Source organism: Phyllostomus discolor, chromosome 5 (genome assembly GCF_004126475.2).
Source record: "Phyllostomus discolor isolate MPI-MPIP mPhyDis1 chromosome 5, mPhyDis1.pri.v3, whole genome shotgun sequence".
In the NCBI taxonomy this organism is placed as follows: Eukaryota; Metazoa; Chordata; class Mammalia; order Chiroptera; family Phyllostomidae; genus Phyllostomus; species Phyllostomus discolor.
Window position 1 is genome coordinate 92,325,104 of NC_040907.2, and position 16,881 is coordinate 92,341,984.

The 16,881-nt window shown below is 40.1% G+C and overlaps 1 protein-coding gene across 1 annotated transcript in view; it reads left to right on the plus strand.

The window, feature by feature from the left end:
- The window catches only part of LOC114496976 (eukaryotic translation initiation factor 1-like), a 68,407-nt gene extending 56,793 nt beyond the window's left edge, over positions 1-11,614 (plus strand). The window contains exon 2 of the mRNA XM_036027497.1: positions 11,074-11,614. Within this exon, the coding sequence (XP_035883390.1) occupies positions 11,074-11,501 (428 nt within the window). The 3' untranslated portion in view covers positions 11,502-11,614. The remainder of the gene's footprint in view (positions 1-11,073) is intronic.
- Positions 11,615-16,881: the final 5,267 nt, after the last annotated feature.

Sequence of the window (16,881 nt, forward strand, 5' to 3'; positions counted from 1 at the left end):
AATATATGCACCTACCAGAGGAGCACCCAAATACATAAAGAAAATGTTGGAGGACTTCAAGAAAGATATTGACAACATCACATTTATATTAGAGGATTTTAACATCCCACTGTAAAAAATGGACAGATCTTCCAAACAAAATATCAACAAAGATTTTGTGGCATTGAACAATGCCCTAGATGAAATGGACTTAGCTGATATATATATAGAGCCCTTCATCCCAAAGAAGCTAAATACACATTCTGTTCAAATGAACATGGAACATTTTCAAAGATAGGCCACATGATAGGACACAAAACAAGCCTCAACAAATTCAGGAAAATGGAAATCATATCAAGCATTTTCTCTGACCACAGGGGACTGAAACAAGAAACCAACCCCAAAGGAAAAATCCCAAAACACTCAAACTCATGGAGATTGAATAGCATGCTATTAAACAATGAATGGGTCAAGAATGAAATTAGGGAAGAAGTCAAAGAGTTTTTGGAAACAAACAAAAATGAACTCACAGCAACACGAAACTTATGGGACACAGCAAAGGCAGTCCTGAGAGGGAAGTTCATAGCAATACAGGCCTACCTAAAAAAAAGATAGAAACATTTCAAATAAACAACCTAACCCTACACCTACAAGAACTCAAGGAACAATAACAAAGACAGCCCAGGGCAAGTAGAAGGAAGGAAATAACCAAGATCAGAGCAGAATTAAATGACATAGAGACTAAAACCACAATTCTAAGGATCCGTAAGTCCAGGAGCTGGTTCTTTGAAAAGATAAACAAAATCAACAAGCCTTGAAGCAGGCTCATCAAGAAAACAAAAGAGAGGACCCAAATAAACACAATCGGAAATGAAAGAGGAGAGATTACAACTGATACCACAGAAATACAAAGGACTGTAAGAAATTACTATGAAGAACTATATGCCAACAAATTTGAAAACCTAGGTGAAATGGACAAATTTTTAGAAAAAATATAATCTTCCAAAACTGAAAAAAGAAGAAACAGAAAGCCTGAACAAACCAATAACAGCAGATGAAATTGAAGCAGTAATCAAAAAATTCTCCACACACAAAAGCCTTGGACCAGATGGTTTCACAGGAGAATTTTACAAACCATTTAAGGATGAGCTAACACCTATCCTTCACGGAGTATTCCAAAAACTCCAAGAATATGGAAGATTCCCAAACTGTTTTTATGAGCCAGCATCATCCTAATCCCAAAACTAGATAAAGACATAACAAAGAAAGAAAACTACAGGCCAATATCACTGATGAACATAGACGCTAAAATCCTCAACAAAATATTGGCAAACTGCATCTAGTAGTACATTAAAGAGATCATACACCCTGACCAAATGGGATTCATCCCAGGGATGCAAGGATGGCACAATATTCACAGATCGATAAACGTAATACATCACATAAACAAAAGGAAAGCTTATAATCACATGATCATATCAATAGATGCAGAAAAAGCATTCGATAAGGTATAGCACCCAAATATTTTAAAAACACTTAGCAAAGTGGGAATAGAGAGAGCATTCCTGAACATAATAAAGGCCATATATGAGAGACCTACAGCCAACATCATACTCAATGGGCAAAAACTAAAATTTTTCCTACTAAGGTCAGGAACAATACAAGTATGCCCGTTTTCACCATTCCTATTGAACATAGTATTGGAAGTCCTAGCCACAGCCATCAGACAAGAAAAAGAAATAAAAGGAATCCAAATTAGAAAGGAGGAGACAAAACTGTCATTGTTTGCAGATGACATGATAGTGTACGTAGAAAATCCTATAGACTCCATCAAAAAACTACTCGACCTAATAAGTGAATTTGGCAAAACAGCAGGATACATAGTCAATATTCAGAAATCAAAGGCATTTTTGTACACCAACAATGAAATACCAGAAACAGAAATCAGGGGGAAAAAATCCCATCTGCTGTAGCAACAAGAAAAATAAAATACCTAGGAATAAACCTAACCAAGGAAGTAAAAGACCTGTACTCAGAAAAGTACACAACACTGAAGAAAGAAGTTAAGGAAGACACAAATGGAAGCATGTACCACGCTCATGGATTAGAATAATTAACATCATCAAAATGTCCATACTACCCAAAACAAGGTATAGATTCAATGCAATCCCTATTAAAATACCAATGACACATTTCACAGATATAGAACAAACATTTCAGAAATTTATATGGAACCATAAATGACCCCAAATTGCTGCAGCAATTTTGAGAAAGAAGAACAAAGTAGGAGGGATTACAATACCTGATATCAAATTGTATTACAAGGCCACTGTAATCAAAACAATTCAGTACAGGCATAAGAACAGACACATAGATCAATGGAACAGAACAGAGAGCTCAGAAATAAACCCAAGTCTCAATGGTCAATTAATATTTGACAAAGGGGGCAGCAGCATAAAATGGAGTAAAAAATAGCCTCTTCAACAAATGGTGTTGGGAAAACTGGACAGCTACATGCAAAAAAAAAAAAATGAAACTCGAGCACCAACTTACACCATACACAAAAATAAATTCAAGGTGTATAAAAGACATAAATATAAGTCATGACACCATAAAAGTCCTAGAGGAAAACATCAGCAGGAAAATTTCAGACATTCCATGTAGCAATATCTTCACTGATATGTCCCCTAAAGCAAGGGACATAAAGGAAAGAATAAACAAATGGGACCTCATCAAATTAAAAAGCTTCTTCATGGCTAAAGAAAACAGCATTAAAATGAAAAGAGAACCAACTGTATGGGAAAACATATTTACCAATGCCACCATTACATTATCAAGGACAAGGGTTTGATCTCCAAAATATATAAAGAACTCACACAACTCCACTATAAGAAGACAGACAACTCAATTAAAAATGGGCAAAGTACTTGAACAGACACTTCTCCAAGGAGGACATACAGAGGGCCAGAGGCATATGAAAAGATGCTCAGCATCACTAAGCCATCAGATTGCTGCAAATTAAAACCACAATGAGACACCACTTTACACTGGTCAGAATGGCCATCATAAACAATTAAACCAGTGTTGGAGAGGATGCAGAGAAAAGGGAACCCTAGTGCACTGTTGGTGGGAGTGCAAACTGGTGCAGCCACTATGGAAAACAGTATGGAATTTCATCAGAAAACTGAAAATGGAACTGCCTTTTGACCCAGCAATTCCACTGCTGGGATTATACCTTAAGAACACTGAAACACCAATCCAAAAGAACCTATGCATCCTAATGTTCATAGCAGCACAATTTACAATAGCCAAGTAGTAGAAGCAACCTAAGTGCCCATCAGTAAATGAGTAGATTAAAAAACTGGTACATTTACACAATGGAATACTATGCATTAGTAAGAAAAAAGGAGCTCCTACCCATTGTGACAGCATGGATGGAACTGGAAAGCATTATGCTAAGTGAAATAAACCAGGTGAGGTGGGGCAAATACTGTATGATCTCACCTTTAACAGGAACCTAATCAACAAAAGAAAAAAGCAAGCAAAATATGACCAGAGACATTGAACTTAAGAACAATCTTACAGTAACAAGAGGGGAGGTGGGAAGGGATAATGGTAGAAGGGTTTTCAGGAACTACTATAAAGGACACATGGACAAAACTAAAGCAGGGTGGAAACAAGGGAGGGTTTGGCTGGGATGAGGGAGTTGGAGGTAAATGCAGACAACTGTAATTGAACAATAAAATAATTTAAAAGTAAAAAATTTTTAAAAAGAGTAACAGTAACCCATGTCATGCTGTGGCCTCATGATGAATTACATTATTAGCTCCTGTGATTGTGCTGCAATGCATAATGAAGCAAGTGTTGGGAGACCAAGTATCTGCTACACTTTATTAGCCATAATCTGAAAAGGGCCGTAAACTGGTGTCTTAGTTTTCTTTTGCTAAATAACAAAGAACCACACACTTAGCAGCTTAGAACAAGATTCATTCATTTGCTCAGGGTTCTGTAGGTAAGTGGTGCAGACAGGGCATAGCTGGGATCTCTGTGCACACACTCATGGGGCTAAAATCAAGGTGTGGTCAAGGAGCTATCTCCAGCTCCCATGCTCCACCCATATTCCTTGCGTGTGACCCCTTCCAGTTTCAAGCCTGCAATGGAGAATCTCCTTTACACTGAATTCCTCTCATGCTTCAGATCTCTGGCTCCCTCTTTCTCTGACTTCTGACCCAGATTTAGAAGCCTGGTAGGATGGGGTTAGGCCCCCTAGATAATGTCCTTTTTGATAATCTCAGAGCCAACTGATGAGTATTCTTAATTGCATCTGTAAAATTCTTTTGGCCTCGCGATACTGATATCCCATCATATCCACAGGTCCCACCCACATTCAGGGAAGGAAATGATATAAGGTATATACAAAAGGGGGGTGGGAGTCTTGGGGGCCATCTTAGAATTCTGCCAACCATGGATAGAATGACTACTTTGGACTACCCTGCTCAGCTTCCAGGGAGTAAAAAAGACAAGCTCATACTCATAAGAGACTCAAGACTTGGAAAATTTTAGCTAAGGTAGAAAGTTTTAAGTCTAGCAAGTAATGTGTATGTTAAAGCTTTCATTTCAGAAACTACAGATAAGGCCCAACCTAGCTCCTGGGACAACAGCTGACCTCCTGGGGCACTGCTAAAGATTACCACCTGGGGACAACTGGAGGCATCTGGATCTTTGTGTTCCAGGGAGAGACAGATGACCACCCTCCCCTGGGAACAGCTTACTGCCCAGAACAGGAATGTTGCTGGTTCTGAATCTCAAAGCCCTCACTGCACCTTGTTTATTCCCCCTGTTATAAAAAGTCTGGCCTGGAAAGAGAAGACAAGATGGTCTGTTAGGGTATGAACCCACCATCTTCTCAGATCAACAACCATGGGAATAAAGCAACCATAAAGACTCAATTGCTGTCATTACTTATTGGGTGTGGTAGTGACAGGCAGCCTGAACACCAGTGTCTTTTCTGGTTTCAATACTACTGAACAAAGATGGAGGCATAGGTAGACACACTGTGCCTCCTCACACAACCAAGATAGGGACAATAATTTAGAAACAGAATAACAGCCAGAACTGACAGAAAATTGAACTGTACGGAAGTTGGACAACCAAGGAGTTAAAATAGACACGTTCATCCAGACTGGTAGGAGGGCCAGAGTCAGGCAGCCAGTCAAGGGTTGCAGCGCAGAGAGCAGAGAGCTTTGGGACCTGGCACATAAGGCATCCGGGGCACACAAGACCGCAGCAGGCAGACGCTGGGTGCGCAAGCAGCAGCTGGCAGGCCCTGGCTGAGGAGTGACAACCAGAAGACCCAGCGAGGTGGCAATTGTGAAGCAAGGTACTGAACGCAACCCAGGATCACTGGGCTGGGAAATAGAGACTTGGAGCACTAGTTGAAAACACCTGTGGGGGTTAAGGCCCAGGGAGAGACTCCCAGCCTCACAGGAGAGGTCGTTGGAAAGTCTCATGGGGTGCACAAGCCCACCCACATGGGAACTGGCAACAGAGGGGCCCAGTTTGCTCGGGGGAAACAGTGGAAGGGACTGAGGTCTGACGGAGAGCAGGGCAAGCGCCATTTTCCCCTCTTGGACCCCACCCCCACATACAGCATCACAACCCAGCGACTAGGGTGCCCCGCTCTGGTGAACACCTAAGGCTCCGCCCCTCATATGTAACAGGTGTGACCAGACAAAAGGGGGGAAAAAAGATGGCTCAAACAGAAGAACAAATGAAAGCACCGCAAGTGGTACTTTTAAGCAACCGAGAGATAACCAACCTATCAGATGCACAGTTCAAAGCACTGGTGATCAGGATGCTCACAGAATTGGTTGATTTTGGTCACAAATTAGATGAAAAAATGAAGGCTACAATAAGTGGAAAAAAGAAAAATGCACAGGGAACCAATAGTGATAGAATGAAAGCTGGGTCACACATCAATGAAGTGGACCAGAAGGAAGAAAACAACATACAATCAGAAAAAAATGAAGAAATAAGAATTCAAAAAAATGAGGAGAGGCTTAGAAACCTCCAGGACATCTTTAAACATTCCAACATCCGAATTGCAGGGGTACCAGAAGGGGAAGAGGAAGAACGACAAGTGGAAAATTTATTTGAACAAATAATAAAGGAGAACTTTCCCAATCTGGCAAAGGAAATAGACTTCCTGGAAGTCCAGGAAGCTCAGAGAATCCCAAAGAAGTTGGAGCCAAGGAGGAACACACCAAGGCACATTATAATTACATTAGCCAAAGTAAAAATGAAGGAGAGAATTCTACAAGCAGCAAGAGACAAGGAGACAGTAACCTACAAAGGAGTGCCCATCAGACTGTCAGCTGATTTCTCAAAAGAGACCTTACAGGCAAGAAGGGGCTGGAAAGAAGTATTTCAAGTCATGAAAGGAAGGACCTACATCCCAGATTGCTCTATCCAGCAAAGCTTTCATTTAGAATGGAAGGGCAGATAAAGTGCTTCTCAGATAAGGTCAAGTTAAAGGAGTTCATCACCACCAAGCCCTTATTTTATGAAATGTTAAAGAGACTTATCTAAGAAAAAGAAAATAAAAAACATGTATAGTAAAATGCCAGCAAACTCACAATTATTAACAACCACACCTAAAACAAAAACAAAAACAAACTAAGCAAACAACTAGAACAGGAACAGAACCACAGGAATAAGATCACATGGAGGGTCAGCAACAGGGGAGTGGGAGGAGGAGAGAGGGCAAAAAGGTATAGAGAATAAGTAGCATAGATGGTAGGTAGAAAAAAGACAGGGGAGGGCAAGAATAGTATGGGAAATGTAGAAGCTAAAGAACTTATGACACATGGACATTAACTAAAGGGGGGAAGTGGGTGGGAAAGGGTGTGCAGGGTGGAGGGGAACAAAGTGGGGATAATGGGACAACTGTAATAGCATAATCAATAAAATATATTAAAAAATAAATAAAACATATCTAGGCTTTCAAAAAAAATACTACTGAACACTCAGCTCAAACTAGAATCAGAGTGTATCTATGAGAAACCCCCTCCCCAAATACTCTCTCTCTCTCTCTTTTTTTTTTAGCTGCAGGCATATCTCACTGAAAATAAAATTTTAATTGTGTGGATTGTGGAATTTACAATGTAAGTTGACTTCACAGACGTCTCAAGCCTTTCAGGTGAAAGAGCAGTGGTTGGGAAGGACCAAGGTGTCTGGGTAAGCTTAGATAAAGCTGAGAACTTTGAATCTCCCAGTCTTTTTCATCAATAGAAGCAACACTTCCTCATATGTGTGAGGAAATAAGCTTTCCCTGGCATAGGAATAAGTTATTCCTTGTAATAACTTTGTCTGAGGCATTTACCTTGCAGGAAGATTCTTATTCTTTCCAATATCTGCCTCTTCACTCCTTTTTGCTTTTAGAGCTCTAGAGTCAGAGTTCAGCATGTTTTATGGGGGAAAGCCCAAAGTGCATCCTAGGAAAAGAGAACTTACACTCTCCCAAAATTGCAAGGTTTCACTGTTATATATTGGTAGGGACCTGGGAAATATGTTTGGAACTGGATTTTAGGAATGTTTGAATAAACCATGGCATGGCCTCAGGCCACCTTACGAAATGGGAGCACTTACTGGGGATTCTGTATTCAGTGTCTTAGCTCGAGCACTTGGGAGTGGTTTCAACAATTTAAGTGGTTAGTTGGTTAAAATTTGGATTCACTGGTGGTCTATAGTCAACAAAATTAAGATGCCAAACCCTCCTAGTGTAACACTGAAAGGAATTTAAATAAAGGCTAAGGAAGAGAGAAATGTTGGAATGGACAGGAAGGTTAAACACGTGCTACTATACCCCTCTCCCCAAACACACACCCCGAGAGGGCCCAGAGGACACTCCCTTCACTGTGTGTACGCACTGTGGAATATCTCAGATGTTATTCCACATGCACAGTTATGTACATTCTGTTTGCAAACACGGCAGGAACACATGGCACTTGGGCCAGGGAAAACAGCTCTTCTTCATTGATACAGGCAGATCAACAGCCAGAGTAACATTGAAGCACTAGTATTCAATACCCCACACCTTAGTCCTACAGGTGGGGCAATGAGAGCTTATGGAAACTTTCTATGTCATAACAGGTTATAGCTTATAGACAAAGATTGGAGATCAATGGATTTTGTCTTTGTCAAGAGAAGGATAGTCATTCCTCCCCTCTCCCAAAAGGAGAGGGGAAAAAAAATAACTCCTTGGAGACTGAACATAGGGGTCCTTAGTCTTACCCTAACCTTTTGGAATGTAAATATGTCTTTTCAATGACCTGATCTATCTATCTACCATTAATCTAAAACTTGCTGTTATAACCCAGAGATGGCTCCAGATTCTAGGCTTCACCCTTTTTAATGTGCAAATTCCTAAGGAGGTAGTGCTTCAGTTTTGCCAGTGTCTTGGGGCTTAGCCAAAGGCAGTGTTCTGGGCTGTAATGATCTGGTCCTTCTGAGGAAAGAAGAGTTTTATTACCCTTTCAGATTAGAGCTGTTAACTGGACAAATGGCTCTTGGAACGAAAAGAGTAAAATATTTCTAAAGGAAGTGAAAAAACTTCATCTTTATATTGTACAGTTGTGTGTGTGTGTTTTAATAGGCTAGTGCTTTTTGCTGAAGCACCAAAAAATTCAAACATTTTATTTTCCACAGTATTGCACTGAGAAATGTGAGTGGGAACATCAGCATTCTTGAAAAGCTGAATGAAAAGAAAATGAGTGCTCTCCATAAATAAGTAACAGTGGAAGATGTTGCCATCAAGGTGGGCTTTCTGGTTTCAGTGGAATATTGGATATGAGAGCCAACTTTACTATCAGAGCCAAAGTGGGTATACATGCCATAATAGACAACAGGGATGAAGTGCTAATCAGAATGTTTTGACCCACAGAGATTTTAGATGATAGCTAATCATTCACATTGTCCCTAGAAATAAAAAAAGATGATGGCTTACTTAAATATTACAAGAGAAACTCTAGGTCTGGGTCAGAGGCTGGGTGGTGACACAGTCTCTGATTCAGTTTCTAGAACTGTCAGTTATTAAACCTGGAGCCCTTGATGAAGAGTAGGCCACACCACCTTGAGAAAGACCCAGAAACACTGCCATAAGTTAATGTTGTGTTTCTTCCTCCAAGCCTTCCCCAGTAATGGTCCCCTGTGACCATTACTAGACATATTATGAATCTAGAAAGAGAAATATCCAGATCCATTGCCTGCATCTTTTGTAGATTAGTAGATAGATACTGGCTCTGACTTGCTGAGAATTCTGGGAGATCTCATATATAACTCTGCTGCAGTTCAAAGGGCTTCTAGTGGTAAATTGGGTTTGTAAGCAGGTCCATCTCACTGTGATGACAGTGAATCTATGGACCAACCTTGTCGTATTTACTGTCATTCTTGAATGTATAATTGAGGGGTTGGCAAACCTTCTATAAATGCTTAGAGAGTAAATATTTTAGGCTTTGCAGGCTAGATGGTCTTTGTGGAAAATATTCAACTTTGTCATTTTATCATGAAAGCAGCCACAGTATGTAAATAAATATGCATGACTATGTTTTAATAAAACTACATCTACAGAAGCATCTAAGTGGGCCAGATTTGAATTACAACATAGTTTGCCAACCCCCAATATAGCTGATATAGCAGTATCTGGAAGAATCCCCACTTTATCTCTGATCCATTCAATGAAAGCTCTTATGATTGGAAGAGCCAAGAGTAAGATCCTGGGATTTTTCCTTCCTGCTAACATGGTAAATTAAAAAAAAATTATAAACAATAATGCATTCCTAGGGGAATTGCTGAGATTAATGACAACATCAAAGATTCCAAAAATGCAAGGTTGATGGTTCCTAATATATTTCTATTTAACTTATTTATTTGGCCTGTATGGAAGGCATATAGACCTGGGAGAATGATTGTTATTCATTAGAAATGTAACTAGATGGTGACTTCTGTTGCAGCTGTTAGTCTAGATATAATATCTTTTTTTAAAAAAAATTATTATTATTGACGAGAGAGACAGGGGGTGGGGAGAGATAGAGAGAAACAACTTATTGCATTCATCGGTTGTTTCTTGTATGAGCTCTGACAGGGGATCATACCCACAACCTTGTTGCATTGGGACAATGCTCTGAGTTGCCTGGATGGGGCCTAAATATGGTATCTTTATTGGAACAATTCAGCACATAGACCTGAGTAAGCACCTATTGATCTAGAAAATGCAATTTTTCTAATAACCAAATTGCAAGGACCTCCATAAACAGTTTGCTTTCACCTAGTAGGCACAATAGTGTATTTTCATGTTATCATACCAAGGTAATGTCAATTCTCCTACCTGCCATAATCTAATTTGCAGAGATCTCGACTATCTTGATATCTCAGTACATCACACTGTTCTACTACATTGACGAAACATGCCAATTGAACCTGATGAGCATCAGTGACAAGGATGCTGGATGCCTTAGAAACCTGAGTGCCATAAGGTGGGAGGTAAACCCTATGGAATTCAGAGCCCAACAACTTTAAGTTTCTGGGGTTCCAGTATTTTTAGCATGTTAAAATATTTCCTCCAGGCCTGGCTGGCGTAGCTCAGTGGATTGAGCGTGGGCTGCGAACCAAAGTGTCGCAGGTTCAATTCCCAGTCAGGGTACATGCCTGGGTTGCAGGCCATGACCCTCAGCAACCGCACATTGATGTCTCTCTCTCTCTCTCTCTCTCTCCCCCTCTCTCTCCCTCTCTCTCTCTCTCTCTCTCTCTCCCCCTCCTTTCCCTCTCCAAAAATAAATAAATAAAATCTTAAAAAATATTTCCTCCAAATTGCAAGATGCCTATCACTAAACAAGAGAGGCATCACTTGGTGGCATCAACAGTGTAAATATTATGGAGGCTGCAAGGATTTGTCCTCATAAGAAAAGATGTGTGTTTTGGGATATAATTTGCCTTTCCTACACACAATGCTTCTTATAACATTGCTATTCTTAACTTAAAGAATGCATTACTTAGGCCCCAGTTGCTGAACCGCCGAGGCCTCCGAGGACTTGGCAGCCTTCCCCTTAAGACCACCCTCATTTCCCGACACTCTGCCCCGCCTGCCCACCTTCTCCCGCCACAGCCTCCCACAGGCCGTTTCCACCCAGGAAAAGGAATTGTCCGCTATGCAGAACTTCCATTCTTTCGACCCCTTTGCTGATGCAAGTAAGAGCGATAATCTACTTCCTGCTGGCACGGAGAATTATATGCACATAGGAATTCAACAGAGAAACGGCAGGAAGAGCTTTACTGCTGTCCAAGGGATCGCAGCTGATTATGATAAAAAGAAACTAGTGAAGTCGTTTAAGAAGAAATTAGCCTGCAATGGTACTGTAATTGGGCATCTGCCATGTGGAGAAGTAATTCAGCTACAGGGTGACCAGCTCAAGAACGTATGCCAGTTCCTGGTAGAGACTGGACTGGTTAAGATTCATGGGTTTTAAGTGCTTTTGGCTCACTGAAGCTTAAGTAAGGATTTCCTTACAATGAGTAGAATTTCCTTTCTGTCCATTGTCACAAGTTTAAAAACCTCGCAGCTTGTATGATGTAACTATTTGGGATCTGCTTTTAACTTGGACTAGTGTAACGCCGTCATACAATAGACTGAAAAGAGCCACACACACAAAAATGCATTGCTTGCCATCATGGTATTCTTTACAGTTTTGCCTCTGATCAATAAATTAATTTAATAGCAAAAAAAAAAGAAGCAGCAGTAGTTTCATACATATGGGATTCACTGGCTTTAACCTCAGAAGACTGATAAAATGGTGAAATTACCTACTGAAGACCCAGCTGTGATGCTAACTGGGAGGCAACACACACACACACAAAACACACAACGCACATGAAAGAAACCACAATGACACAATGACAAAATACAGTAATGGATTCACACATGACACTAACTGCTGCTATTTCACTTGGAAGACCAACCTAATAAAAGGTGGAATGGCCTATTGAGTACCCAATTATGATGCCATCTGAGAGATAACACACCAAAAAGGTAGGATTCTCTCTTACAGAATGTAGTTTATGCTTTAAATTAACAGTCAATTTACATACTGTTTCTTCCATAAGCAGGATATATAAGTTCAGTTATCAAGAGGTGAAAGAAAGGGCTACTTTCTCTATGCTATCTAATAACCCAGTTATAGAATTTTTGCTTTTCATCCATAACTTTAGACTCTGCTTATTTTTAGGCCTTTGCTCCCAGGGAAGGAATTCTTCCATCATGGGACATCCAAGGCTCCATTTAACTGGAAATTGAGACAGTCATCTGGCCATCTGAGACTCCTTATGCCACTAAACCATTAGAGAAAATAGGAAGTTATTGTACTGGCTGGGGGTGTTTACTCTGACTACCAAAAAGAAATTGGGCATTCTCACATAACAGGGGCAGAGAGAAAGTTCTGGTATTCTCCAGCTGTACTCAAACTGCCCCAAACTGAGTGACAGAAAGCAACCATTTGTTATGCTCACAGATCCTGTGGGTTAGGAATTCAGAGAAGGCAGAATAGAGATGGTTTGTCTCTGTTCCATGACTGGGGCCTTCACCAAGAAACCTTGAATGGCTAAGGATGACTTGAATAAACTGTTTGAATAAACTGGTCTTGGAATCATCTGTGAGCTTCTTCACTTGGCGTCTGATAACTGGGCTGGAATGACTTAAAGGCTGAACACAGCTGGGATGGTCAACCATAGCACATACAGTCTTCACTGTGGCTTGGGTTTTTCTCAGAATGGTGAAAAGTTTCAAGAGGGGGCATCCAAGAAACTAAGGCAGAAGCTGTAAGACCACTTCCAGCCTCATCACAGAAGTTACTCAGTATTACTCCTGCCTATTCTATCGATTACAAGGGACTTAGTAAGACCAACCCAGAATAAGGAGAGGAAATTAGACTTCACCGCTTGATGGAAAGGTAACAAGGCCACACTGAAGAGGATATGAGACAGGAAAAATTGTGTAGCTGTATTTGGAAAATACAGATGACTGTGTCTGGAACCCAAGTGATTCCCCAAATGCCTCTTAATACTTCTTTGTCCCATAGAAAAAGTTAATAAAAACCTATGGCAACAAAAAAAAAGGCTAGACCATCAAAGGTTCAGGAATATGTGTTTGGGTTACCCCACTAAGTAAATAATCTCAACCAGCTGAGGTCCTGGATGGAGGCAAAGGAGCCACTGAATGTCAAACAAATTAAAACTATTAGCTACAGCCTCATTACCAGTTACTAAGATGGGGCAGCAGCTGTCTTTCAAAGCAGACACTGAGAGAGTTTGTCAAGCAGGATATTCACTAAGATGTTTATTTAACACTTCTGGAGGAATGGGAAAGAAGTAGAATTGGGCAGAGGGATAGTCAAAGTGCATTGCATCGGCCAATCCCACGAGGAAGTCCAGTTCTTAATCAGCCTTTCAGTGTTGTCCAACATTTGGCTAAAGTCATTGGACTCTTATGCCCATGTAGCCATTAGCCACTGGAAATGAGCTACATAACAAAATATGACTTTGGTCAAGGCAGCTTTCTGCAGGCAAACTCTGAAAGACTTGATAGCTATAGGCTGTCTGCTCGCAGCATTCCCAGCAGCTGGGATGGGTCTTTTCTTGAAGGGAATCTTCATGTTCATCTCCAGTTGCTGCATCACTGTGCTGCTCAAATACACTTCTTCATCTACATTTGAAGAGAAGCTCCTCCAGCATTCCAGTGGGCCTCTCTTCCTGGGGGGAAACAAAAGAAGCAGTTTTAGAAGCATGAATTACAACCTCTATTGCTGTAGCTGGTCTCAGTACTACAATTGATATTCATCATTTCTTCTCTCCACTGTTCGTTCAAGATTCCCTCCCCTCACCTCTGCATGTCTATGTGGTTTACCCAGTAATGTGACCTTGATCTTCAACCTTATGAAGTCTAAATTCTGGTCACCATGCCCTCTTCAAAAAGGTTACTGTACTTGTCCATTTATCACCACAACTGAGTGAGAGAGTACCACAAGTTGCCCAAGTGGAGCACAGGTGCCACACATCTTTTTTCCTTTCATCACAGTGTAACTGCACTCTTTCTCCCTCCTGTTCATCAGGGTCAATTACCCCTGCAAGACAATAACTTCTCTTCTATTGCTGGTCCCTGGTTACAAGAAACCCAAAGCACCCAGGCAGCTGGCATAGCTTGTAATTCAGTGGCACTCTTTCTGTGTCACCTGCAAAAAAATGTGTCCCTTTTCAGTTCCAGGATCTCTAGCACTTCAGAAACTACAGTTTTAGAGACAGGAACACAGAGTCCTCCAGAGGGTCATTTGGAATGATGGTAAGTGAATCACACCTGCTTCATTCCCTGATTCACAGAACAATGTATGCTTCTTACTAGAGAGACAGCTACATATAAAAAGGTCTTTGATTTGATGTAAATAATGCATCATGGCAAATGATGACCCATCTCATAGAGTATTGACTCTAAGTTGGTGCTTTAAATGTGACTTCTTCAAGCTATTCCATTGCCCTACAAGGCACAGCTTCTGAGTTGCGCAACACATGATATAATTGATATCATTGTCATGGTGGCCACTGTTATGACACAATATTTAATGTATGCAAGGCTTTCCAAACTTTTGGCAGCTCTGGGTCACACTGAAAGAAGAAAAGTTGTCTTGGGCCACACATTAAATACATTGTAATACATAATCACAAAAAGTCTCACAAAGTTTTAAGTGAGTTTAAGTTGCAAATACAATTTTGTGTTGGGCTGTATTCATAGCCATCCTGGGCTGCATGCGGCCCATGGGCTGTAAGTTGGACACCCCTGATTATGGAATCCCATGTCAGTGAATCAAACACTCCTTTAGCTTCCAATTCCTTTAGCTTCAAATAGTGATTCTGGAGGAGGCTTTGTTGGCAAGAGAGGCAAATTCATATCTGGAATGTGTATCTAGTCTTGTTAAAACAAATCTCTGCCTTCCAGCATGGAAGTTGATGTAATTAGCTTTCCATCAGGTCATCAATTAGTCTCCTTGAGGAATGATGGTGTATCAACAGATCTACACTGATCTTCATTGCTGGAAGTTCTCACATTTCACAGGGGCAGTAGCTAAGCCAGCCTGGGAAGTGGTTTTTCTGCTCACTCATACAGCTGCTCTCAGTTGGGAGCTCAGCTAGAGCACCTTGGTGGTCCACATGGATTCTTTCCTCACAGGGTGCTTCATTCTCCAGGGCCTCTTTGCACAGTCTTCCTCAAGGAGGATAACTTTATGCCATGGCAGGTGGATTTGAAAAGCACAAGTGCAATGTGCAAGCACTAATGAAGCCTCTGCTTGCTTAATTCTTCTAGTGATCTGATAGCCACAGTAAGTCACATGGATAAGAATGAACTTTTTCTCCAAGTATGAGATTCTGAGCCAGCAAACAAATGAAGTATATACACAAATATTCATACTCAGACATCCTCTCTTTCTTTTTATTTGTTCATCTGACTGCATTACTTGTCAAAACATGAAAACAAACAACACATTTTTTCATGTTGTGAATTTAATGTATTTTATTTTATTATAAAAGTATGGGTAATGCAGTTACCCATGACATTGTGTGTCATGCAGGGCTGCTTGGAGTGTGGAGGGTGGGTGTTTCTGGAAATTAAGAAAGAATTCCATTTACAATGTCATAAAAAATAAAATACTTAGGAATAAACTTAACTAAGGAGGCAAAAGACTCATACATAGAAAAATAGAAAATGTGGCTGAAAGGAATTAAAGAAGGCACAAGTAATTGGAAAAACATCTCACAATCATGAATTGGAAAACAATATAGCTAAGATGTTAATACTACCCAAAGCCATCTACAGATTTAGTACAATGTTTATTAAACTCTTCAAAACATTTTTTTGCAGAAATAGAAAAACTTATCCTAAAATTTATGTAGACTGTAAAGGAATCCTCTAATAGCTAAAATGAACTTGAAAAATGACAAAGTTGGAAGTCTTATACTTCCTGATTTCAAAATTTCTTACAAAGCTACTGCAGTCAAAAAAATATAGTGCTGACATAAAAATAGACATACCAATCAATGGAATATAGTAGAGAACCCAGAAATAAATCCTTGTTTATATAGTCAAATGATTTCTGACCAGGATGCCAAATCCATTTAATGGGGAAAGGACTGTCCTTTCAACAAATGGTGTTGGCGGAACTTGGATATCTTTATCTTACAGCATGTACAAAAAGGAACATAAATGGATCAATAACTCAAAAGTAAGAGCTGAACTATAAAACACCTAGAAGAAAATATAGTGGGAAAGCTTCATGACTTTGGATTTGCAAATTATTTCTTGGATGTGACACTAAAAGCACAGGCAACAAAATAAAAATAGATAGATTGGACTACATCAAAACCAAAAATTCTGGAGATTCCTCAAAAAATCAAGCATAGAGTTACCATATGACCCAGCAACCCCTCTTTTGGGTATCTACCCCCAGAACTTGGAAACTTTTATTCACAAAGATATATGCACCACTGTGTTCATTGCAGCATCATTTCCAGTGGCCAAGTCATGGAAACAACCAAAGTGTCCTTTCTTAGATGATTGATAAAGAAGACATGGTACATATGTACAGTGGAATACTACTCAACCATAAGAAGAGATGAAATACGGCTATTTGCAACAACATGGATGAATCATGAGAATATCATGCTAGGCAAAATGTCAGAGAGAAAAGGTCTAGAACCATATAATTTCACTCATATGGGGTAAAAAACTGAAAGCAACAAATAAACAAGAAAACAAACAAACAAAAAAACTCATGGACACACACAATAGTATGGTGGTTACCAGACGGA